Consider the following 25,411-nt stretch of genomic DNA (forward strand, 5'->3'; position numbering starts at 1 on the left):
CTGTCGGGTGGTTGCGCGGTCCGGGGCGGGGAGGGCGAGCGAGCGCGACGGCAGCAGCGACGGCGGGAGACAATGGAGGAGTGAAGGACGGACACATTGACACACGGGCGCCTCCGCCCGCCCGCACCACTCCTGGCACCTCCCCGGGGGGGAGGAACAAAGGAACCGCGGAGAAGCCAAAAAGGAGCGACAAAAGAAAAGCGGAACGCATTTCTCAACCTGAAAACAGAGGACAAGAGCGGACAGACTCCTTCTCTCCCACGGCACTGGCTGGTGAAGCTGGCGGAGGGCGAGAAGCTGGCACGTAGTGACCCCCATCCCTAGGCAGGAATGGTTTGCCCCGCAGCCGGCCCCGGCAGGGCGGGGCTGCGGGCGGAAGGCTCCATGAGGAGCGGGGCGGGGGTGGCGCCGCGGGCGGGGGAGCAGCGGGCGCCGTCCCGGGCTGATCCCGCCTTACCGTGCGCGGGGACCGCGATGGCTCCCCCCAGGAAAGGCGACCTGAGCGCGGAGGAGAAGGACTTGCTGGCAGTGATCGCCACAGGTGAGCCCTCCCGGCCCTCGCCGCTGGCGGCCCCGGGCCGCAGCTGCCACGGGCCCCGCTGGCCGTGCCCCGGGAGGGGTTTCGTGTTCCCGCACGTTGGGGGTGGCGGGTGAGGCGCCGTTACCGGCCGCTCGCCGCGGGCTCCCCGCGCCCCCGGCCGCGCTCCTCAGGTCACGGCGCTGAGGGCCGCCGGCCTTCCCGCCCCGCCTTGGCGCCGTCACCCTTCTCCCTGCCATGTTCCCATGGTTTATTGCCCTCTCGGGCAGGCCCGCGTCAGCCAGGGAGTGCAGTGGGGGGCGCGTTGTGGTGCAGTCGGGCTGGAGAACCTTGACTGGACGGGTCCAACTCTGCCAAGGAAAGCTTGCATCTTATTAGCAATGCGTGTTGACATTTGCCTAATTGTTGGTGTTCATGTCCACTGCCGGAAAAAAAAAGTTTTCTTGGGGTTAATCCAATCTTGAAAGCTTCTAGCTTTCCCCGCGTGCTGTAAGGCTTTCCCCATGTGCGGTTGCCGGACCAAGACGTCTTGGCAGACACGTTATTCTCACGTTTCCAGAACTTGAGCTTTTTTGGGGTGTTATGCACCTTTTATCCCGTATAATGTTCTATTTTACTATCCATTATACTGTCATACTGTCCTCTTAAGAGAGAGGAGAGGGGATCAATGTCTGTCTGACGAAAGGGTGTCAAGATGATGAAGCCAGGCTCTTCCCGGTTGATGTCAAGCAACAGGGCATGAGGCAGTGGGCAGAAACTGATACACAGAAAATTCCACCTGAATAAGAGGAGGGACTTGTTTACTGTGCAGTTGACCACGCACTGGAACAGATTAACCAGAAAAGTTGTGGAGTCTCCCTCACTGGAGATACTCAAGAACTGTCTGGATACAATTCTGTGCCATGTGCTCCAGGATGAGCCTGCTTGAACAACGAGGTTGGACCAGATAACCAGACTACTGTGGTGGTTCCTTCTAACCTGACCCATTCTGTGATTTTGCATTTCATGTGAGTGTCACATTTTCATTGCACTGTCTGGCAGACATGCTTGTTGCCAGAGGAACTTTCTGTCATTTGGGTTTCTTGGTCCAGCAACATGAATTTTGTAATCCAGACTAAATAGTTACCCTCCAACTGGTATTTTGAAAATCATGAGTAACATCCATTTGTTGGAGGCAAACTAAAACCACTTTGTGTTTGCATTTCTATATGTAGTTTCCAGGCAATTTGAACCCACAGTTTTGGTGCTTCACTCTCAGTTGTATTAAAATGTTCCTCTGTGTCAGAGACACAAGCGTAGGACAGTCAGCAGTGAATTTATTGTGGACCAGAACCAGTTTGACTAACTCACTTTAATAATAAGAGTTTCAGACCTTGGTCTTGCAGACACCTCTGTCCAACTTACCTGATGCTTCTGATCAGGGTCATGGGATAATTCAGGTTGGAAGAGGCCTCAGGAGGTCTCTAGGCCAACCTCCTGCTCCAAACACATCCGCTGTGAGGTAGATGTGATTTCTCAGGGCTTTATCCTGTCAGGTCTTGAAAACTTGCAAGGAGGAAGGCTGCACAGTGTCTCTGGGCAACCTCTTTGCCTTACTAATTTCATAGTGAAGATGTTTTTCCTTGTATCCAGTCTGAAGCTTCCTTTTATTTCAGCTTCTGCCTGTTACCTCTTTGCTTCCTACCATGCCACTGCTATGAGGAGCCTGGCTCCAACTTTTAGATCTGCCCAATTCTACAAGTCTGACTTCCATAGTTTAGTGTCTTGTTTGAAAATCCTTCAATGTTTTGTCATACAGAACTCTGAGTTTGTAAATGCAACTTTGTTTTGCTTGTATTAAAATTTGCTTGAAGATCACCTCTTGAAGATTTTCTCTTACTGATGTGTTTTCTTTGGCTGGGATATTCTTCTGAAAACTGGTCTAGTTCTTAAGATGCTTCTAACATGTTTAGAATATATGTATGTCTGGGGGAATAAGTTAGTTGATGGTTCCCTGACTGTCAGTCAGGGGTCTTTATCAAGTGTGTGAGATGACTCGGGTGATGGTCTTTTTTTCCTTAAATTAGTGAATTAAAAGAAAAATGATAAAAGCCTCTGTAGTCTAGTTAAACCACATCAAAAAGCCTTATGAAAAGAAATTTGTTTTAGTATTTTAATGAGATTTTTAGCCAAAATTGAAGATGCAAAATCTGTTTTGCTGAAAAATTGCTGGATGACCATCTCCTTCTGAAAGGGTGAAGATAAACATGGAAATCATTAAAATAAGGGAGGCAGTGCTTATTTTTAAGAAGCACATGCTGAAAGAGCTTTGCTTATGATTGAATCAGAAATTAGAAGTTTATGTTAATTTGCAATAAGTATTCTCCAAACTCAGACTCTTAGAATGTTCTTTTATTTCTATATCTGCCTGTAGAAGCTGCATTGGCAATATCTGAATAGTCCTCCAGTGGGTTTTAAATCAGGTTCTTAGACCTGTGGCTTAGCCAAAAAGATTTTGATAAGGAATTGAAAAATAGTAGGACAATAGAATTGAAAACCAGATGTAGCCTGTATTTCCTGGCTCATTAGTTTTTCAGACTTCAGTCTACTTATGTGTTTGGCAATTTTTAGAAATGTCAATGATCAAGCTACCTGGGTCTTTGTCCTTTCTGTCTCTATTCTCTGTTACCAAAAGCAAATTCATTCCACCCCTGTGAATGCCATATATTGCAAATTTCAAATTGAAACAGGAAAAATGATGTGAGTAAATGATAAAGCATGCTTCATTCAACCCAAAAAGTCTTTAAAGTGGGATAATTTCCTTTTTTGAGAATATAGTCAGCTCTTTAAGACTAATGATGCTCCAAAAGAGATGAAAGTACAAAATGTGTTGAAATGCTCAGTATCATTACACTCATTTGGAGCTGTTCATGCAGTGTTTATGATGAGACATGTGAGTGTCCCATTCTTGTGTGTGTAGGTCAGTTATTCACAAAAAATGGATGTTTACTTGTAGTTCATGATTTCCAACTGTTCTTTGATGTTGTGAGTTCTTGGCTTTTAGTTTCTAGAACATAATGCTGTTCGTTCCTAAGCTTCTTCACTAAGTGTAATTAATTTATTGGTGGTTAATCTACATCCCAGGCAATTAACATACAAAGATTTTGATTCTAATGAGAAATGGAAATGACCATTTTCCTCCAGATTCTCAGTTTATTATTATTATTATTCTCACCCCCTTTTCTCTCTGTGTCTTTTTATTTTTAATCAAAGGAAACACTGAGGAGGCTGGAAGGCTACTGGGGAGCAAGAATGTCCGTGTCAATTGCCTGGATGAGGTACTGCAAAACTGCAAGCATTATGCTGAGTTTAATAAGGAAAATGCTAGGTCTGAAGATCTTGCTGTTAAATAACATTTCTCTAACAGCCATTGCTATAGCCCTGAGAATCAGAGTTAGTCTCAAGATATTTTCAGCCTGTAGCTGAATAATGAACCTTTGAAGAGTTCTTAGTGGTTTTTTAAGAAAGTTCAAAGACTAATGTTACTTAAAGTACTACACTGTATTTTGTCTCAAGTTCCAGCATGAGCTTTGTCTGTAAGGTAAGATAAACACTGCAGCAAATTATGTGGGGGTGCTCCCTGACTTCTTGTCACCTTCACAAGCAGTAGTCCCTGTACTTAGTCACTCTGTGGCAGACACAGTACCTGTCCCCATCCCATGGGTCTCATTGCCCAAAGCCCTGTCTTTGCCAAACCATAAACATACTTGGAGGGTGAGTAGCTCGATCAGAAATGGAACCACAGCCTTTTATACAGGTGGGTGTGGTAAACATGTAGATTAAATCCTGAAGTGCTACCTGAAGATGGAAATAAGTTTGTGGAGAAAGGAACTTTGTGATGTGTATGTTTCCTCTTCTTTTTCTTTTTACAATGTTTTTCTAAAGCATGCAACATTAATATGAAATGTAATGTGCAAGCAAAACTAATTCCCTATCATTCATGTTAAATCCATGTGTAATTTATCGATTTAAAATGTTAATTTGTGGGTTTTTTCATAGCTTTATAATTTCACAAGAATCACTGGGAAATACTGGGAATGTGTCTAGTTTGGCCTCTAGATCAAAGCAGCTTCAGCTCCTGGGTCAGATGAGATTGTTCTGAGTTTCGACCTGTTTGGCCTTGTAAATCTCTAAAGATGGAGACTGTACAATATTTCTGGGCAACTTGTTCTACTCTTTCACTGTGATTTTGTTGAAAAAGTATTTCATTTATGTCTGAACCTTAGATTAGACTCAGTGTCTCTTATCCTTCTACCACAAGAAGTGAAGAGTTTGTCTTCTCAATGATCTCTCAGCTCTGGCAGGCTGCTGTTGGGTCCCACCAAAGCCATTTCTCCTCCAGGCTGAGCAAGCCCAGCTCCTGCAGCCTCTCTTCACTGCACAAGTGCTCAGGTTCCTACCGTGTCGTGGTGGTACTCCATTGATTTTGTTGCAGTTTATCCATGTCTTTGTTGCATTGGAAGGCTCAAAATGGGACAGGGTATATTGTAGATGTGGTCTCATGAATGCTGAATGGAGAAAAATTGCCTCTTCTTCTATCAGATATCTTCATGGAATATTGTTAGCCTTTTTTTCTGCCACCAGATCCATTTTCTGATTGTTCTTAAGTTAAATACTAAACCTGAATTTATATTGTATTAATTTCAACAAGTTTTAGTAAAACTAGTCAAACTGAGTTTTACAGTGAACTTTAGGAACCCAAGACACAATATAAGTATGCTTGCAAGTGTGCTTTATTGTATGCACATCAAAAGGTTTTCCTTAAGTGTAATTGCTGAAGTCATGCTGACTTGTCATGCTGACTTGCTGACAATGATGGTAGCCTTGCTGCAGTATCATCCAGGATTAGTGTTGAGAGGATATGGCTTATTCAGAGAAACCATATCCAAGTTATGCCTCAGGCTATTGATGTAGAAGAAATAGTATTAACAGTATTTGCCTAAGGCTCACGTCTGACTAAAGGCACATAACACACGTAAAACTTTAAAAGTTTATGCAATGGACTTCTTGCAGACTCGGTTTTATCCCCAAGAATGGCGTGTAATCATGCATATTAAACAGGTGAGGGTTCACATATTTCACATATGGATTTCTTTAATCCATCAGCCATGTCAGCTTTACAATTTTTCTTTTATTACCCATTTTTCCTCCAATATCTATACATAAGTAAGAGTGTGTGAAATCCCAGTTAAACATCAGCTTCATCTGTTACTCATTGTTTCCACAACTGGTGACTGCTCTCAGTGCATCAGGTCTTATTTTTTTTTCTCTGTTGCCTTAGTTGTTATCCCGAAATTCACATTTATATTACTACTGCTACTTATTTAATTAATGTTAAGAAGTAAGGAAGCCCTGAAGATGGAATGCTTAGGTATTGAAGTGTGAACTCAATTCAGTTAGGAACTCCTTTCCATCCTTAAAGACTTTTTTACGTGTGAGACTCCACAGAATGAGCACAGGTTTAATGTAATTGTCTTCTAGCTGTGGTACAGCAAGCATGGAACCACAGTTTAATAATTTCAGGCTTTTTCACAGCATCCAGAAGCAGGCTGTTATATAGTACACTTCCTAATTTACAAAAAAACCCCACAAATAATCTGTTCTTTTCATTTTTGGTTTTACCATAAATTCTAACTGCTTGGGTCTGCTTTCTTGTAGATTTAAAACTAACAGTCAGCTGTCTTTTCTCTATGTACCTTTAAACAAGGACCAAGTCAACATCTTCCAGATGTAGTGTATCTGGCTGCATCTTTTAAATAGCTTGCCTAAAGTTATGTTTCTGCAGCAAGTGAGCTATAACAGTGGCTCTTTTTCAAATCCTTTCCAGTTTTTTCAGCTTCTTATTTTGAAAACATACATATGAGCTGGATGCAGTATTTCAGCATTGCTTCTGCTGTTGGTACATGTATTTAAAAATAAAAAATTACTCCTCTAAGTTTGCTTGCTTTTCCTGCCCTTGTTCTAAGACTCCCTCACATCCTTCACCTCCTGCTGTCTGGTAAGCTCTGCTGGGAGTGTCAGCACAGAGTAAGATCCCTTCACTCAAATGAGTTTTCCAGATGCCCATCTTCCAGAAGATTAGAGATATCCAGCAGATACAGTCCTGTTTTTTTTTTTAGCACCCTTTCTGACCAAATAAATTGTGTTGTTGTTTCTTTGTGGATTTGGGTAGATGAAGAAATGAAGGTTATTTAGGCTTAATCACTGTCTTTCTGAAAACAAAGAAATTCAATAGCTTTTCTGCAAAACTGGTCTTTAACAGTTTGGCAACTTTAAAACATCAGGGACATTTAAGTTCGGGTGTCCTGATGGGCTGTAGAAATGTATGTAAAATAAACACAAATATATTTAACTTAAATGCACACTAATTAGTCATTTTTTGTCCCATTTTAAATGGATTGGTTGCTAATTTGGAAATTTAGTATGAGAGAAAGTTTTCAGGACTTTTTTTTCCCGTGAGAGTGCTGAGCTTGTAAATATTTTGACTTTTTGTCAGCACTTTGCTGACTTGAACTCCATCTGCATCATGTGGCTAAAACATTTCAGATTGTTATCGAAAGGCAGGCTCAAGGAAGCACACGGGCTTTCCAGCTCTGAGCGTTTCCTCTGGTTGTGTTGGTAGTTAAGGTTGCAAAGGAGGACTGTGGTACTACATCTTCTATTTGCTGGAGATCAAACCAACAGACTTGACCTGAAAAGTTAATAATTTTTCTCTATTTAAGATAACTGTAAAGTTGTTCATAATCTTCTTACATAGAGAACTATCATCTGGCATTGTCAGCATTACTTTCTTCCTCTAATTCAGCTGTTCAATAATGCATCACTTAGGAACAGTCCCCTTCTCTTTGCCACAGAACTAAACACTTCCTAGGAATTACAGCAGCAGCCTGATTATTCATGGCTGAGATATGTAGCTTAATACTGAGTATGTTCAATTGAGGGTTCTTCAGGTAATCTATTTTGCTATTCTAATGTGAACATCTTATGCTAGCAGAAAAGGCCCAGATCCTTGGTCTTTGAGGAGGAGGTTTGTCTCTTAATGTTTTTTTACATAGTACTTCAAAATACATAAACCAAAGAAAATTCCACTGCTAGTAAGAATTATCTGGTTTCAGTTCAGGTTGCTGATTGATATAGGCTTTAACTTTTCACCACTACAGATGAACTGAAAGATCATTGGAGGAATCTAATGTGTTATATATGTGAAACCAACAGCTGAGCAGGATGACTATAAAGGAGAGCTATAGCTGTGATCGACACTTATTGAACAGTATTTCATATTCTAATTAGTCCATACTTAGTTACTGCTAAAATTATTTGTGCATGTAACTGTTGACCTCCTTCCAAATCCTGCCTTTAGGGAGTTGAATATGTGTAATGGAAATCTTATTCAGCAGTTTGAAGGGTGAAATTTCTAAAGGCTTTTATTGAGTGAAGAGTCAAGTTGCATTTCTAGATTAGCAGCATTCAGTACCAGAGAGTTGATTTTGAAGATATACATCATCAAGTGTTTCTGCCTTGTAGCACCTGTTCTTTTTACGTCATTTCTAGTAATGTACAAAATACTGTCTCAAGTAAAAGCCAAACCTAGAGTTATGTGTTTTGTTTATAATTTGAACTATTTTCTGAATCTAAAGAGTAAAATAAGACACTCTGTGTTAATGTGGGGCTGGGTTCCTCGTTGGAAAATGAGCTGGGAAAGGGAGAGGTGAATGTGTTAATATTGCTGGCATGCAAGTATCTACAGCAGTTTTTCAGTTAGGGTTTTGACAGCCCTTTCCCTCTTTTTTTTTACTTTTCCTGCTCTATTTAAATAGCTGGTAATCACATGTGCAGTAGTGTACCCCAATAGCTGCTGAGGGACTGCTCCAGTGTGATCCAACCTGTATGCCACATCTTGACAAGGTTCCATGGTAGAGAAGGATGAAGTGAGTGTGGGAATGTTGGGAGCAATTGGATTGTGCTTTTCCTTTGAGTAACATAGGTTTATGTGGCTATTTCAGTGGTAAATTTTTACCATTTTATCCACAAAACAATACACACAGGATGTCTCTGTTCCTACACAGTCAGCATGAGTGCTTAAATGTTCACAAAATGGAGAAGTTTTTTGACAAATATGCATGTCACTGGAGTGGGAGGTAGTTTGTGTATTTTTTGTTTGTCCTACTTCATGTTCCTTTGCTGACCTGTGTTTCCCCATTCCTCTGCTTGATGTAGGTTGAGCAGGAGTTTTGTTGGAAACTTCCTTTGTAGTTCTTAGGAGGCAGAAGGTTGCTTTCCCAGTTTATTACTTTATAAACTTGTTTTTATTCATCCCGTTGAAGCACACCTCTGTCACCCTGAAAACTGAAGCCTTCTGATAATGTTTGCATAGTTTTTGTTACTTTCCCGTGAAAGTTCTATAAACATAAGTTGTTTATCACATTCCTTCTAAGAAACGTCTTTTGATGGACGTTTCGCATGACCAGTGCGATTGGGAAGTTGGTAACTTAATTATCCAATCCCATCATTGTTGAGAATCTATAAATACTGGAGTCAGAGAATAAAAGTTAGTTCTGTCCTGTTCTAATGCTGAAAGGTGTTCGTGTGAATCATTTTGTGTCCTTTAGCAACACACCTCAGCTGGATGCTGAAGAGAGATTGACCTGCTTTCTTCTTCCTCTGTGTCTGGTGGTGGAGTCCAGCCCCTCCCTGGTTTTGGTACTCATCTGCCTGCCCCTCTACTGACCCCAAAGTTCATTGTTTGGGGTTTTTGTTCATCACTTGACTTCCCCACCATGGCAGCAGTTCTTGGAATCCCATTCCTCAGTCTGCTTTTTGGGTTATTTTCACATGAGGAAGTGGGAAGGATGGTCTGTAATGGCTGGATTGGCTGTGCCAAGAGCCCTGTTGTGCCAGTGAGACCTTGTTGTTTGGTGAGCTGGAGAACCCAGTGAACCCAGAAGTGGCAGGTAATTTTTAAAGGCACTGCAAACTCTATTCTTCTTGTATGGTGAGACATACAGGGAATACTTACAGCCCTGCAGAAGAGATGTTACAATGTCACATACCTGCAAAAAAAGAAAACTGGGAAGAATTAATTTTTGTCCTGGGGAACAAGGTTAAAAAGCTCAATTTTTTTTGGTAAGTAGAATGTTGCATTGTAACAGCTAGGAAATGGATCCTTCTTCTTATGTTTAGTGGTGGAACAAAACTTTGTTTCATTTGTATGCTTAATAAACCATCTGCAAGTTTTGTCTTTTAAGTACGTTGTATTGACAGTCCAAACATCATCTGTGACAAAACAGACTGTTGCTGGACCTGTCTTTGACATTCAGGCTGAGAAAAGTATTTGCAGTCAAGCCAGCTTCAGTGTAGAGACATAACAGAGGATACCAACCATTTCCAGATAAACTTGTGTCTAGCCTGACCCTCTTTTGTTTCCTGTGAATGTGAAAAACTGATATTAATGTGACTTTAAATCAAATTTTATATCAACTGTGCACATATTTTCTGCCTGATATGTTTTTTTGATCCACAACACAGCCTGACACTTCCAAAATTTAATCAAAGGATTTTAAAAACAGTTTTCTGGGAGGAGAGGATAAAACAAACCAAATTCTTTACTTTGTCATATAATCTTCAGATCTTAATTGGAACAACTGGCTTTCAACCAAACTTAAAAGTCATTGTTTTCTAAAAATTGTTTCTCTCATCTTTCCTCCGGTGCTGTGTTTATATTACATTACTGCAATACCTTTCTGTGCTGCTAAAGGAGACAAATCTGTACTATGACTCCAGACTGGGATTGGCCTGTAAAATAGCTTTTGATGTAACATTATGAAATGTAATATAATAAAATATATTCTACATAGTAGGACAGAAAGTCTTTACTCAACATTTGTGACGTCTCAAATGAAATCTAGCAAAAGAAGTCTGTTTCATATTCATGACGTGATCTCTTTAGGTATTTTGTTTCTTCAGTGGCAGTTTATATTGTTGTTTACCAAAATATGTGGATTACTGGAATATAATGCATCAAGTAAGCACTTTTTATTATTTTCAGTTAGGATGGAGAGCAATGAAACTGTAATACCTTAAAATTATTATACTTTTAACTTTTCCAATTTCCCTCACCTGTAGAAATTTTTTGAAAATTATGCTGGTAAATTATACTTTTTATACTTTTTAACTGGGTTTCACTCAGTCATGAACTGAAACAAGAAATATGTTAAGGCTCAAACTGACAATTACATTATTTCAGAGTATCACATTACTAGACATTTACAGAGCTGTAGTAATGGTGTACATGAATGTACTCAAGCACACAGCCTTGTCTGGCAAAGAAAGGAACAGAATGCCGTTTCGATTTTCTTCAAGGACAAACTGAAGCATTCTCCCTAGTATGCAGTGTTGGAGCATGTTCTTGGTCAATTACAGTGTCTTGGCTGATAATGTGAATCCTGACCTGATGTTAACTGAAAATAAACAGCATATTGGAAAAAGCATACATACTGTATTCTGAAAATGGAGTGTCATGCAATTTTCTCAAGCAGCAGCATGCTTCTTCCTGTCCTTGAAGAGGGAGAGAGCCTGCACTAGCAGTTCACCCTAGTTCTGAGAATTTCCTCTGGGGTTTGCCCAGCTTTACATTTATAATCACACCTCAGTCCTCCCATGCTGAAGCAAATCCTTTTGTACTGGGGCAGTTGATGAAACCAGCCAGGTTTGTTAAAGTCTGACGAGAGCTGTATGTCTTTAAAAGGGCTTTCAGAGCTCTGGCTGATCATGAATATAATGCCAAAAGGGTGGAGAAGTGGGAGAGAGGTGGATGGCAAAATTATCAGTAATCATGAGTAAAAATGAGCAAGATGGGTTTCAGAGACTGCAAATCTTCATAATGTTTAAAACAACAACAGCCTATTTCTAATTTTTTTGCTGTTTATCATATAACATACAGCCGGGGAGAAAAGAATAACATAGGAAGCTAAAAAATTTTCTAATTCATGCTTTTCCAGCTAGCAAAAACCTTAGTTGTTCTTCAACACTAATGTCTTATAAAAAGGACAATGATTGACTGTAAATGGTTTTCATTTGTTCAACACTGCTCTGTTTTCAAATCTATAGAACAACATAATCAGAAAACTAACAGGGAAATCTGCTGCATGTTAGTAACCATGTTTTTTCATGAAGATTTTGTGAGGTTTTTTGTAAATAAAATACTATGTGAGGCTTTGGTAGTTATATTGAATATGTATGGCCAAGTAAAAATGATCAGTGGTATGAAGATCAAGAGATGTAACATTCTTTTTTGTATGCTACTTGTTTCTTCTTTCTTTTGCCAGCATGGCATGACCCCTCTGATGCACGCAGCTTACAAGGGGAAGGTGGACATGTGCAGATTGCTCTTGAGACACGGAGCTGATGTAAACTGCAATGAACATGAGCATGGATACACTGCCTTGATGTTTGCTGGACTTTCAGGTAACTTCTTACTAAACTCAGATCACTGATTTTTATGACATCAATGGGTACATTTTGCCATAAGTTAATAATTTAAAAGTAAGTGTTGACATGCTTTTATTATTCAGGTTTGCTGTTATTTATGTGAACCATGTAACTACATCATGACCAGTAGAATCCTGTGGGCAGTGCAACAGGAGAGCCTCCGTTCAGGCTCATATAAAAATTGATTTTGTTCAGCATTTTGAGGCATGCAGTCTACTTGTCCTGTTTGTTAGAGATCTCAGTATTAACTTTCCTGGGATAGTTTTCTTGTGCAGTGGGATACATTCTGTTTACTTAAACTGTGTTACACTGAAAATGATGCTGCACCAGTAGCTTTTGGTAGTATTTGAGACTTCTCAATCTAGTATTTTTGAAATTCTGTCTTTATCCTACATTATTTTTCCAACTATCATGTGGGCTTTTAAAAATGTATTTAGTGAGTTTTATAAACATGTTTTCCCACAATAATTTTCACTCTCCTCTTACATTATTTTTTTTATGAGAGTTCTTATAGCTGTATATATCTTCTCCTGTCTCAAGTGGTGGTTTGCAGCTTTCCTCTTGCTAGTCTTTGTCCCTGGTGGCAGGAACAGTAATTTCCTTGGGTGAGAAAAAGATACTGCATTTCTGGAGAAAAGATTCAATTTGGGAATATTAGGTTATTTTAAGTATCTTTTTACTAGGCCACTTATATCTTCCCAAAAATGAGATTTTAGGGGAGTCAAGTTTCTTAGCAGGTAGCATTTAAACTGCTTTCTTTCATCATAAGTACAAAAAAAAGGCTTAAGTGTGTATATGAACCTTAACTAGATAATCAGATTGTTTTTCAGCTACAATCTTTTTAGTAAAAGATTTGGGAAATTCCAGTGTTTTGTGGTATTGAGCAATATCACAGCTGCAGCAGATAGATGAGAACAAACTCTTGGAGGCTGTTAAATGACTGCAGCTTTATGGGAAATGCAGGATTTTTACCATTTTCTCGCAGCTGAGCTTTTACCCTGTCATCCTGGGTGTGAAAGCTTCTGAGCGTTGACTGTAGGGTCTGTTATCTGTGAGCACAAAAGGTATGTGAGCACTACTGACGCAATGACTTTGTTTTTAGACATTGATTTTCATCCACCATCTGCTTTTTATATTCACTTTTCTGTACTTAGCATCTGCACAAAAACTTATAAACTAAGAATACCTTTGATGCAGAACCAGCAGAAGTGGTGACAAATGTCCTTTTTTAGTCTCTGAAGGGCACCAATTAAGTCATCTAATCTTCCCATCAAATTTTAGCTTCATTTTACTTGGTATTTAGCCCAGTCTGAACACCCAATTCCTACTGTGGAAAAAGGAACAATCTGTTCTGTTCACTGTGTTCCTGCTACAGCATAGTCCTGAATGTGTTTTTCTTCTTAGAATAGCAAATGTAGTTAAACTGTTAAATTAGGTTAGTAGAATTTCTCTCTATACTGCTTTCCAGAGGGACCATGCTCAAGTGTAGCTACATGAGTATGACTCCTATAAGCTCCATGGGATGCTAAATGTGCATTAGAGAGCAGAGTTACACCTGCTGGAACTCTAAATAAGCACATGCCTTTCTCTTAATCCCTGCTTAAAGTAACAGCATTAAGAACATTCATTTTCCTCAGTGTTGTTCCTGGCCTTTAAGAAATTCAGTACATCTTTTTCTGAAGCACAGAGAATTACAAGTTCTTATTTGTCCTTGCTCATTCCCCATATCTTTCCTGCAAATTCAGGAAATAAAGAAATCACCTGGATGATGTTAGAGGCTGGAGCAGAAACTGATGTTGTCAACTCTGTGGGAAGGACAGCAGCTCAGATGGCTGCTTTTGTGGGTAAGATGAAAATTACTATCCTTTCCTAAACTCCTAAAGAAGTAAAGTGTTAGATTCTGATGTTTTTTGTTGGAGAAACATTATTTAATAACTTGTTCTGAACTGACATGTTGTTGAGCTTTGTTTTCCACACCTCATCATGTAAGAGTCGATTTGTGTTCTATTCCCTTGTTTGATTTCCTGAAAACAGAGATGATATTACCTGTGAGAGCAGGTGCTACTGTTCAAGTGTGTAAGTTTTTGCAGTGTCACCACTTTGGAAATAGTAAGAGGAAGCTGGTTACATTGGAGGGGTCTGAAGTGCAGCACCAAGTGCTAATTGGAGCTTCTCTTGTGGGAAAGGATGACCATAGTGCCAGGAGTCAGGAACTCAGCTGAGCTTTGCAGCTGTGTGCTGGCAGCGAGCCACCTCCTGCCCTTCTCCCCTGCTTCTGGGAGAGGGAGAAGTCTTGGAGCCTCTCCTGAGGTAGTCACTCCTTACTGACCTGAGCTTCACTAGAATGAGAGAAAGATTCTTCATTCCAGCATGTGGAATTATCCCTGGCAAAACATGCAACAAGTTTTTTTGCTGGGGGGGGGGTGGGGGGGTGGGGTGGTTTGTTTGTTTTTATAAGCCCTTTTAAAATTTTTTACCCTCCTTGACATTACTAGGTTCCTGGCTTAATGTTCCACTTTTTCTCTAGCAAGGAGAAAAAATATTATGAGGTTAAATGGAGTATTTTTCAATGGCACAGCTATTGCTTCCCAAAAACCAAAAATTAGGACCTGTATTTTCTTTCAAGCACAGCCCTCTCATGGTGTTTAAATGACTGAGGATTCCCTTTCAAGTCCCTTTGGTGTTCTGAATTCAAGCCTACCTTGCCATTTAGATTCACTTCCTTGAATAGGAATTTAGTGCTAAGTTTCAGTTTCCATTTTATCTCATTCTGCTATTTCAAAGAAGGTTGACATTGCTCATTGAGGTTCGAGCAGCAAAACCTTAACTATTCACTAACGTATCAGATAATTTCTACTCCTATTAATTATCCTTTGGATATGAAGAGTCTTTTCCAAAGTGATGTTGTATGGAGTGAATGGAGAATATTATCTCCAACATAATTTTTGAGAATTCTTGTTTAAAATCTCATCACATCACCAAGGTAGCATAAATATTTTCAGGCATACTGAGATACACTACTCTGTAAGAGTCTGCACATTGGAATCTATTCCTGTTCCTTTTTATTCTTTGTCCAATGAACATTAATTCATCTGCCTGTGTGTGGGAAGTGAGGATACTTCTTCCCCTGTCATTTGTCTTACACTGTGCTCTATTAGCTCAGAACTGTCTCTTCTATAACAGTGGAGGATTTTAAATGCTGGAATTTGGTTGGCTGTGTCTTCTACTGCTTAGAGGATTAGTGCCAAGACATATCAATCAATTTAAAGAATGTGGTCCTGACCTGGAAAAGATAAGTTTTACTTTCCCTTTAGTCAAGTAATCCATTGTATTGTCAGATGTAGAAAACAAGAAGAGGGTGTAACTTTTCTCATCTTGTTATTTTCATTACAGTCCATTAATTTTTGTTAAACTTTAAGCATGTTCTGTTTTTATAACTTCTCCCACCTTAGGTTTATACAGTAATACCTGCTTCAGTCTGAAAACTTAAAAGTCTCAATGCAAATGTCATAAATTTTAAAAGTTCTTATCTTGAGAATAACACCACTATAAGACTACTAGTATAGTATAATTTGGGGGAGAAACAACAATTCTCTTAGTTTTGCCTTACCAGGGAGAGAGGATACAGGAAGGGGACAGGATATTCAAAATGAATTTTCATGAGGGTATTCCCTGCTGGGAGTCAGTAAGTTAATAACACTTACTGAAGATTAAAGCTACACACAAGAGAATGACAAGAGTTGCCTCTTTGCAGTGCAGAATATATCATACAAAGCTCCTTTGCATGTGGGTAATTCTCACTTGTATTACTTGTATTAGATTTGGGTTTAGGTTTTTTTTTGGTTATTGTTTCACTGGTAATTTTTTTCTTGTGTGCCTTTAGGTCAACATGACTGTGTGACTGTCATCAACAACTTCTTTCCACGTGAAAGGCTGGACTACTATACTAAACCACAAGGCTTAGACAAAGAACCAAAACTTCCAGTAAAATTAGCTGGGCCTCTGCATAAAATTATTACTACTACCAACATGCATCCTGTTAAGGTGGAGTAATATGTAAATTGTATGTGTTTGTTGGTGTGGGAGCTGTTTCTTTGTGTCAGAAAGCATTTGGCTCTTCTGCATGTTCAAATGAGATCAAAGCATTATCTGCTAATTCAGCTACTTCTGAAAATGAGGAAGAATCAGGCTCAACATTTAGATGTGATAAAAAAATTATTTCAGTGTTTGTATGCACCAGAATCTTCAACCAATGCCTTCAAGTGGAGAGATTCTTACTTCTTATTACCATAAATAGCTGTCTTTTTTGCCTTTATTTCTCAGCCCCACTTGAATTGGAAACAGAACAATTTCCTGTCTTAACAAAATCTCATTGTTCTCTCAATGCTTTTCTCAGCATGTAGCTTCTCACCTTCATGACTGGTTCACCACAGTAACATCTACCACTGCTGCTGTTTCTGAAAGTATGTGCAAGAGAATGTTTATTTTACTTCCCAGGATATTGCTGACAATAATATCTTTTATGGTTTGCTCCTCCAGTGTAGTTCAGAGAAATTAATACACCTTAATTCAAATACAAATTCCTTGGGCTTGCCAATCAAAGTCCAGAGTTTGTTAACAGTTTTCAGCCAGGTATCTGCAGTACACAGAGACACTAGTGCACCAGTGGCAGCTAATTGTGTGAGTAGAACATACAGTTTCCTCTTGGAACATTTTATTCAGTGCTTTACTAGACTACAAGAAGTACTCCATGATTATGTGAGGCTGATGTGTTCTGTGAAACTGCTTAAATCATACAATGTTTATTTTAGTGTTGAGATTTTAAGATAGTATATGGTAGTTTTCCTTAACTGCCTTTAGAAGTAGTTTTGATTATTCAGGTTCTTATTCTAAAAGCAAACGAACAAACTCACTATTTTTAATATCAGTCTTAGTTTTAAATGGTTTCTTGCATGGGAACTGTGAATTACAGTATACTGAATAATAATGCTAAATAATCACTGGAAAAAGAAAGGGAAGGCTACATAAGGACGTAGAAAACTATTAGAAACTCCACTGAAATTTAGCTGCAATGAGCTATACAAGCTTTAATTCCAATGCACAAGTCTTAAGTTGATTACATTTTCTTCAATCTTTTTCCTAGATTGTGTTGCTGGTGAAAGAGAACCCTCTGTTGGCCGAAGTAGAAGCACTGCAGAAATGTTACAGGGTTCTGGATCTCATTTGTGAGAAATGCATGAAGCAGAAAGACATGAATGAAGTTCTTGCTATGAAAATGCACTATATCAGTTGCATCTTCCAGAAATGCATTACATTTTTAAAAGAGCGAGAGGATAAACTAGATGGGTTTATCAAAAGGTGAGTTTTTCTTCAGAGAGATCTGAAAGCACATGCATGCCCTGGCATTAGATATACCAGGAAAAAGACAACGGAAGGAATTGATTGGGTTGGCTTGGATAAAGGCTACAACAAATAACTTGTTAAATAATCCCAGCTGCATTTACTTCAGGATGGCACTGACTCCCATTTTTCTGTATCTGAAGTGGCACTGTCCTTTCCTGGGTACAAAGGAAACATTCCTAGAATTTCAGCTCTACTGGAACTGGTTAGAACCTGGTATTTACATATACACCATGAAGCATCAGACAGGAATGTGTGATGGAAAAAAAGGGGAGTGATAGGCTTGAAAAAATAATTTCTCAGTGTCCAATGTGGTTCATCTGGGAACATTTCTTGTTTTGCTCTCCAGCAGTCATGCAGGTTGAGATTTTTTTTTTCATAAACACTTAAGCAAGTGAGAACTGCAAATCCCTCAGACTCTGGATGAGACTTAGACTCCTAAATCACTTAGTCAGATCTTCAAAATCTACTGAGTTACAAACCAGCTGCCTGATCTTACGTATCAAAGTAAGTGACCTGGCTTTGGCTGTAGGATCACATTCCCTATACACCTTTCTGGATTTTTACTTAAATCCTCTGTAAGACTGAAAATAAATTATGAAGTTACATGAATTAAACATAATAAAGTGGAACTTGTGTTTTAAGGTATTGTTCATTATTATAATGATAATTTTTAAACAGCACAAAGTCTTGATGTAGATAATAGATAGTTTACCTATAGATCTTTTTTTTTCTCTGTGGCTGAATTACTAAGTTCTGGTTTCAGAGCATACACTTATGTACTATGTATTTTGTAATGATTGTGTATTAGAATAAAAACACTTTCATTTTCATTTTAACATACAAACTTAAATATGAAGTTGCCAAATTATTATGAATTCTTCTCTATAATCTGAAAGGGGACAGAGTATAGCATAACTGTATGTGTTTGCTCTTGAATATTTACTATGCAATTTCTTATTTTACATGCATTTAAAAAAATTTAGCCTCTTGAAAGGGAGAGATAAAGATGGTTTCCCTGTGTATCAAGAGAAGCTAATTCGAGAAAGTATCCGGAAGTTTCCTTACTGTGAAGCTACATTGCTCCAGCAGCTTGTGAGAAGTATTGCTCCTGTTGAAATAGTAAGTTTTTCCTGTCAAGAAAATCCTTTCTCATGAAGTTGCATAGCAAATCCAGACTGAGACATCTTTCTGTCTTCAGCTTCTGCAACGTATTATATTGAGCAAAGGGTTTTGATGTCCCTGAGCTCTCAGGAGCTGGATTTTACATATTGTAGGAAAATGCTCTAAGATACTTCAACTAGTATTTTGTCATGTGCCCATAATGAATTCTTAAACACCTCAGCTTTTAAAGAAAACTGATGCCATTTTTTTCTTGTGTCTGAGCTTTCTTTTCCTCCTCTGGGATGTCTGTTCAGTTTTTCTATGCCAGTTCACTTATTGAAATGTTAGATTCAGACAAAAATGAAGCTTAATTTGCGCTGTTTTCACAGTGTGAATTCAGTTTAAGACTGAATAATTTCCTAGATTTAATGCATTCATTTGTTCTATTGTACACAAGAAGTTGGTAATATATGATGGTAGAAAAAGGAGAAATATTCTGTGAGTTTCCTTTTATGACAGAGAGGGAGAGGCAAGACGATGCAATGTGCAGCATTATAGCTAAATTAGGAAATCAAAATTACAAGTTAAAAATCTAACTTCAGTTGTGCTCTTATGTCTTTGCTAACACACTCTTCATTTTAGGACTATTGCTTCATAATAAATTTTACACGAGAGTGGCTGTTCTTTTTTAAGCATGTTCTCTCTGGTCTCTGAGAGCGAAATGTTGTACGCACAAACACTGGGGAATTGGAACAATCTTGTGACGTGTTTGGATTATTCAGAGCCAATTAAAAATAGCCTCCATCTTAAGTGGCTCCAGGTCTGCTAAAATGTCCTGAGGCTTAGTGAAATCTCTGTTTGTCTAAGAAAGGAAGATAAACACAGTGTGAAAACATAAGCCATTGTGATGCATTACAACTTGCTTTAGAGTAAACATTTTCCTTCCTGTTGCTTTTTTCTTAGGAGAGCCTGCAGTCTTTTCTGCCTTTAAAGCAATGATGGCTTATTCCATTGAATTTCTGTCCATTATGCAGAACTGGAAAAGAGGAGATGCTATAATTTTTATTTATGTTGAAGCCTTTCACCTTTGTCATTGCACAATTACTTGGATTCAATCTGAGCATGTCAGTGTTGTCATAATAGTTATGATTGTACATACTTCATGGTAGTCTAACAGTTTAAGGAATTACTTACAGCCAGAACAGCTTGGTGTTTTTTTCTTCAAATATTTACATCATTGCCCAAAAAAATAGTTGTAGTATATGGTTAGCTAAACCTTACTGCTTGCATTGCATAGGAAGGATGCTGCAAATAACATCTAAATAGTAGTATGCAAATAATGGAAAATTTCAAGTTCTGACTATTTGGCCTGTAGGACCTGCATGCACTGAGCACAACAGTGACAAATGAAACATATTTTTGTGTGTGCCAGCACAGAGACTGAGCTGCAAAAATCTGCTGCATAGGATCTACAGATGTAAAGAACATGCAGTTTATTAATAACTCACAGAGGAAATACTGCAGAAACTCAGGGCTTAAGTTGACTTCATATACAAAAGCGTAGATAACGATAAATCTTAAGTTGTGTACGTTAGTTTCAGTTCTGTTAGCTGAAGTTCTGTTGGTTTTATGTTTTTGCTGCTGCAGCAGCTTCAGTGAGACTGACACTTGTGTTAATCATTTCTGGTCTTCTGTTGCACGTCCCTCTCTGCAACAGTGCTGGGTTTTAATCTCATTACCACCTCTTACCTTTCAGGGCTCTGACCCCACAGCTTTTTCTGTGCTTACACAAGCGATTACTGGCCAAGTGGGTTTTGTGGATGCTGAATTCTGTACAACTTGTGGGGGAAAGGGAGCAGACAAAAGATGCTCAGTATGTAAAATGGTAAGAATAAAAAAAAAATAGTTCCACTGAGGTGCTGAAGATTTTTGAATGCTTCCCTATTTACTGCGTAGACTTAGGAGGAATGGCATGCATGCCTGCACTGAATATGTTCAAGCCATCTATTTCTGGAAAAGATGCCTGAAATTCACAAGTAGGAAAGAGTATTTGGATATTCAAGTATGTATGCTTAAGAATGAAAAAACAGTAAAATTTCTGTATGTTCAAAGTTAATAAAAAACTGCTCTTTATAGATTCTTATATAGGTTAGACTCATTCCATATGACCTTACAAATTGCTTAAAAATACCATGAAATGCTATACATAGACATTTAACTTGATGCACTAAGAAATACAAAGAAATTGTCTATTCTTTTAGTACATGAAAATGAATTGGTAACTCTGGTAACTTTCAGGTGATCTACTGTGACCAGAACTGCCAGAAAATACACTGGTTTACCCACAAAAAAGTCTGCAAGATCCTGAAGGAAATTCATGAGAAACAAGAACTAGAAGCTGCCAAAGAGAAAAGGAAGCAAGAAAAGAAGCAAAAGAAAGGTTAGGATCTGTTGTTGCCTTGCTGAAACTAATGCTGTGTTAACTACATCACAAAGAGCAGTTTTACAGGTCTTAAAGCTGTAACAGCTGAGGTTAGGAGAAAAATCTGTGATGAAACTTAACAGTAAAGCTGAGTTTGTTGGGATTCTGGCCTTTCAATTTACAAATGCTGTTTACTTTCCAAATGCGGTTTTTAATGACGCAATTACACAGATTTCTACAATGAAAGCACTCTGATTTACACTGCACTGTTTCAAAATCCTGATCTTTAATCAAGCTGATGCAGGACTTTAATGCTGCTCTATGTTTCGTTGGAGGTGTTAGGACGAGTTGGATAATAAGCAAGCAGCCTGCTCCTTCCAGTTGCAAAGGTTAATGTAGATGTTAAATCTCCCCATAATACTTCTCTTCATAATCACAGTATCAAGTTAATTGTGTTGTGTGCTTAGAATGTGAGGAAATCAAGCACTGGTCTTTAAACTGCTCATGGTGGTTTTCTCCCTTCAAGACACAAGTAATTAATAGATAATAACTGAATAAACACTGTATTGCCCCTTCCCATGTTTCTTCAAGTGAAATAATAGAAAAGTAGGGGATGAAATCACTTTTTCTCTTCTACGACTTACTGGATTTTTCTTCCTTTGTTTTAAGGATTGTAGAAGTGCAGTGCACAAATCATGGTTGCCTTACAATGGTGATGTTCACTTCAGCTGTACTCAATATAGCAGGATATAAATCAGTAATAATTGAAGTTTTCAACAGTTTCCTCTGTTGATCCTGTTACAAGAACTGCTTTTGAATGGGATCAGGATAATATGGAAGTTGGAGGCAAGGATATTAGAAATCCCTGGATATATTGCATACCAGTACAACAAAACTTAATGAGCTGTGAGCAGTGATGCCTCACACTGGTGCCAAACACACACCCTTGCAGGTTCATATTTTCTGAAGGAGTCAGTGGCCAGATGCTGTCGTTTTCAGAGGGAGAGGCAAGGTGGATGGCTCTTCTCCCTCCCTGCCTGAAAAGGAAAGCTAACATTTTTTGTTACGTTTCTACTCCACTATCTACATCTTAATCTTCATTAACTGATTCAGGTACACAGCCAGCACACTATAGACCTTATCAGATTATGCACTGTTAGCAACACACTGAAATCATCTGAGGTCACCCTGTGAATGGTGGTGTATCAGAGCATTTCATATCAACAGCAGTTTTATTTCAGAAAGTTAGTAATACCCCTACAAATCCTGTACATCAGGAAAGTAATAATTAAAAAACAAATGCAACAGCTGCAACTACAAGCAAACCCAAGAGTTCCAGTGTTTCCACTGTACAGGGGTGAGTATCAGCCAAGTCCACGCTTCAGCCTGTGCTGAAGGCTGTTAGCTCACGTAAGATCTTGGCAGGGCTTTGGCAGGGTTGTGGCTAGCTAGCTGTGACTGGTTTTGGCTGGCTATCAATCACAACAGAGAACAAGAAATTAAGATTTAACTACTGCTCCCAATTAGGGAGTACTGCTCCCCATTAGGCTTTCTCCTCCTTTTCGGAATTCCTAGCATGCAGGCCCTACTTAGTAGAATCAGGGGGAAAAAGTTCTTTAACAACTTTCTTTTCTCAGAAAACATTGCTTGAAGAGGAAAGGTGCAATAGCTGGTTCTGTTTCATGCCGTCAAGTTAAAAATTTTAGGATGACTTATTTCAACCAAAGTTCATTGTTTGTAAGAACATAATTTCTTCAGTGTGCTTCATGCAGAAATGCTTCCTTATGTAGTTGTGTCAGTGCCTTTTTGATTTAAAACAAACCCCACCTGTACTTGGTGTTTAACTGGCATGCAGCCATGCTTTGAAAAGCTGGTGATAAGAATAGTGTCAATAAAGCATGTTTGAATTGGAAGTTAAAATAACTGTATTGTCCTACTCTGCTCCTTTCTGTAATAAAAAAAAAAGAAAAAGTCTGGCAAAATGGAGGATAAGTTAATGAGAGCTTTGTATAGGGTTAGTTCCAGAGTAACCTTATACCAACTTAAGCAAAGCTTTTGTGCTTTGGGTTTTTTCAATTAAGATTTTCTAAATTAATCACTTCTGTAATTGATGCAAAGTATCCTAGTGTTGTTGTTCTTCAACAATAAAAATGTTTGCTTGCAGAGTTCATTGTTTATTAATTGTGTGATTTCTCTTTTGTTTAGATGAAATGCAACTAGTAGAGGGTAGTTCTACAAGTGAACAACAGTCAGATTCCGATCCAGATCCTACAAAAGAAATGGATCCAAATCATCCTACTGAAGGAACAGAAGAACCTGAATTTACCAAAGAGATGGAGGCATTAGCCCTACAACCTGAAAGTCCACTGGAAAGTGAAACTGCCTTAGATGACATTGATCTTCAAAAAATTCAAGATTCTGAGGAGTAAGAAGAGGTTAGGAAGGGACTGAGAGTTCTCAAGGGTACTAAAGAATTTTTTGTGCTGACCATGTCTGAGTTCTTGGAGCATGGTTTATGCAAGACTTCCTTTAAAAGACATCTCTGTTCATCAAGAGATAGAATACTGGCTACTTTGTCTATAAATACTCCAGGTTTTGTTATAAATTGTCAAGATAGGTATTTATTATCTGCTAAAAATTAGTGGCATAGATCCATCTGTATGTATACCAACAATAAGGCTAGTGAAGCTGGAGTTTCTGTGGCTAATGAACCACTTAGTGAAAAATGAACAGCATTTGATTTGGATTCATGTTTTCCAAATTTATTTTAACAATAATTTAATTTTTTTTTCCTGCAAGTACATAGACCTGTAATTAAAAGCACCAGAAGGCCAAATGTTAAATTGGGGTGTTTTTTTCAGCACTTTATGAAGCTTTATCTGAAGGAATTCAATAGCAATTAGGTTTCTGAAGATTCTCATCTGAACTCTCAACTTTTCATGACATTACTGTAAATATTTTTGACTAGTGAAAGCACAACAATAATGTCTATTTTGTGGCAATTGTAGTAAATGAAACTGCTGTTTCAGGTGTCTGAAGCTGATGGTGAAATGTGTATTTCACTATTGGTTTGGTCAGAAATATTCCAAAGTCTAATGAAGGGAAGACCTGAATGAGTCAAAATATTTTGACTGACAAGAGTAATGCATTCTAAATATTTTTTCTGGTAAAGATGCCTTAGAGCACAGTGGGATGTTTGTTGCTTATGAATTATTTCATAAACAAAAAATGCTTAATATTTTTCATGCTGAACTGGTCACAGTGAATTAGATGAGAAAATTCATGTGTGCATTGATACAACTGGGATTTCACTTGGGCTTTCAGCTGAATATCAGATCTAGAAAATAGCTTCCCTCAACTTTGTTTTTCACTCAGATTTATTTCTGTGTCTCATGAAATCAGTAGGAATGCCACAATTGAAAATACCACTTGCTGCCTAAGGATGGCAAAATCAGAGACTGTCTTATTGTCAGCTGAATCACTGGTGTTCTAAACATGGCAGTGTTCTTCTAATTAGAGGAGTAAGAACCATCCTCAAAACAGAGGGAAAATGCTATTATTTTTTTTTACTATTTAATATGTTGAAAGTTTTTGTTTAGTATTCTGAAAACTGTAAGAGTGAGGATACATAAATGCACCTGTGCAGGGAATGTACCTGTGTTTGAATTTCAAGGATTAGTAGCTTGTGAAGAATAAAGAGAAATTTTTTAAAAGAAGGGGGCTATGTGGCCATTCTGTTTCCTGTGTCTGTAACACATTCTCATGTGACATGCAGGGGCCTCCTGTAGCTTGAGTGTACAAGTTTAACTTCATGACAATTGGCAAGCAAGAGATGCCTGCCTGGAACTCAGATCTGTAGTCATGCTGTAGTCACCCTCCACTCTGAGGTTTGGGAATGCAGCAGTGCTGTTGCCTCCCACTCATAGCACTGGGGAGCTCACAGAACTTGCTGTTGTTCAAGGATCTTCTGAAAATGCAATCCCTTCAGGGAAAAAGAGTCAGGGTTTTGGAAGTGTGCTAAAATCCCTAGCACCAATCCTGCTTTCATTCTCCCAGTGGTGGTACCCTGCTCATTGGAGATCTTTGAATTCTCCCTGACAGGCCACTGGAAAACCTCATCTCTGACCTGCTTCCAGCAGGAAGGTCGGACTAGATAAGCTCCAGAGATCCCTGCCAACATAGACTGTCCTGTGGTTCTATGCTAACTTAGGAGACAAGGAACTCAGAAGACAAACTACAACCTGAAAGAAAAGCTTTGATATGTTTAGAAAGCATCACTGACTTTAAGCCTTGACAGAAGGGAAGGAGAAATATGTGAGGAAATCTATTTTAAGAAATAAAAGTATTTATCCTTAGTTTCATAAAAATTAGTGTGCAGTTCAGTACTTTCAGGTAACAAAAGTATGGTAAGAATTGCATCT

At 38.7% G+C, this 25,411-nt stretch overlaps 2 protein-coding genes across 6 annotated transcripts in view; one reads left to right on the forward strand and one right to left on the reverse strand.

Moving 5' to 3' along the window:
- Nucleotides 1–639, reverse strand: part of BZW2 (basic leucine zipper and W2 domains 2) — a 57,299-nt gene extending 56,660 nt beyond the window's left edge. Inside the window, exon 1 of one of the 4 annotated variants that reach the window (XM_086855196.1) lies at nucleotides 458–639. Coding sequence is in view for 1 of the 4 variants with exons in the window: in XM_086855231.1 (XP_086711357.1) it covers nucleotides 1–211 (211 nt within the window). In the remaining 3 variants the exon portion in view is untranslated. The other 3 variants (XM_086855204.1, XM_086855220.1, XM_086855231.1) reach the window with 3 other exon arrangements.
- On the forward strand, nucleotides 348–24,706 carry ANKMY2 (ankyrin repeat and MYND domain containing 2). 2 transcript variants are annotated; one of them, XM_086855244.1, is made up of 10 exons: nucleotides 348–541; nucleotides 3,791–3,855; nucleotides 11,902–12,040; nucleotides 13,810–13,908; nucleotides 15,948–16,108; nucleotides 17,208–17,422; nucleotides 18,451–18,586; nucleotides 20,325–20,453; nucleotides 20,867–21,008; nucleotides 23,196–24,706. In XM_086855244.1, exons 1-10 carry the CDS (start codon nucleotides 385–387, stop codon nucleotides 23,417–23,419), a joined length of 1,467 nt encoding a protein of 488 aa, XP_086711370.1. In that variant the 5' UTR covers nucleotides 348–384; the 3' UTR covers nucleotides 23,420–24,706. The 2 variants fall into 2 exon arrangements, with proteins under 2 accessions (XP_086711370.1, XP_023776199.1); XM_023920431.2 differs by lacking the exon at nucleotides 348–541 and adding an exon at nucleotides 649–1,545.
- The last annotated feature ends 705 nt before the right edge of the window (nucleotides 24,707–25,411 follow it).

This window comes from Cyanistes caeruleus, chromosome 1 (assembly GCF_971803275.1).
Source record: "Cyanistes caeruleus chromosome 1, bCyaCae1.hap1.1, whole genome shotgun sequence".
Lineage (NCBI taxonomy): Eukaryota > Metazoa > Chordata > Aves > Passeriformes > Paridae > Cyanistes > Cyanistes caeruleus.

Bases quoted from the DNA above. Each gene is read 5' to 3' on its own strand.
- ANKMY2 (XM_086855244.1), top strand. From the start codon at position 385: ATGAGGAGCGGGGCGGGGGTGGCGCCGCGGGCGGGGGAGCAGCGGGCG. The intron at 3,856-11,901 runs GTACTGCAAAAC...TTCTTTTGCCAG, and splicing joins GTGTCAATTGCCTGGATGAG to CATGGCATGACCCCTCTGAT. The intron at 18,587-20,324 runs GTAAGTTTTTCC...CTTACCTTTCAG, and splicing joins GTATTGCTCCTGTTGAAATA to GGCTCTGACCCCACAGCTTT.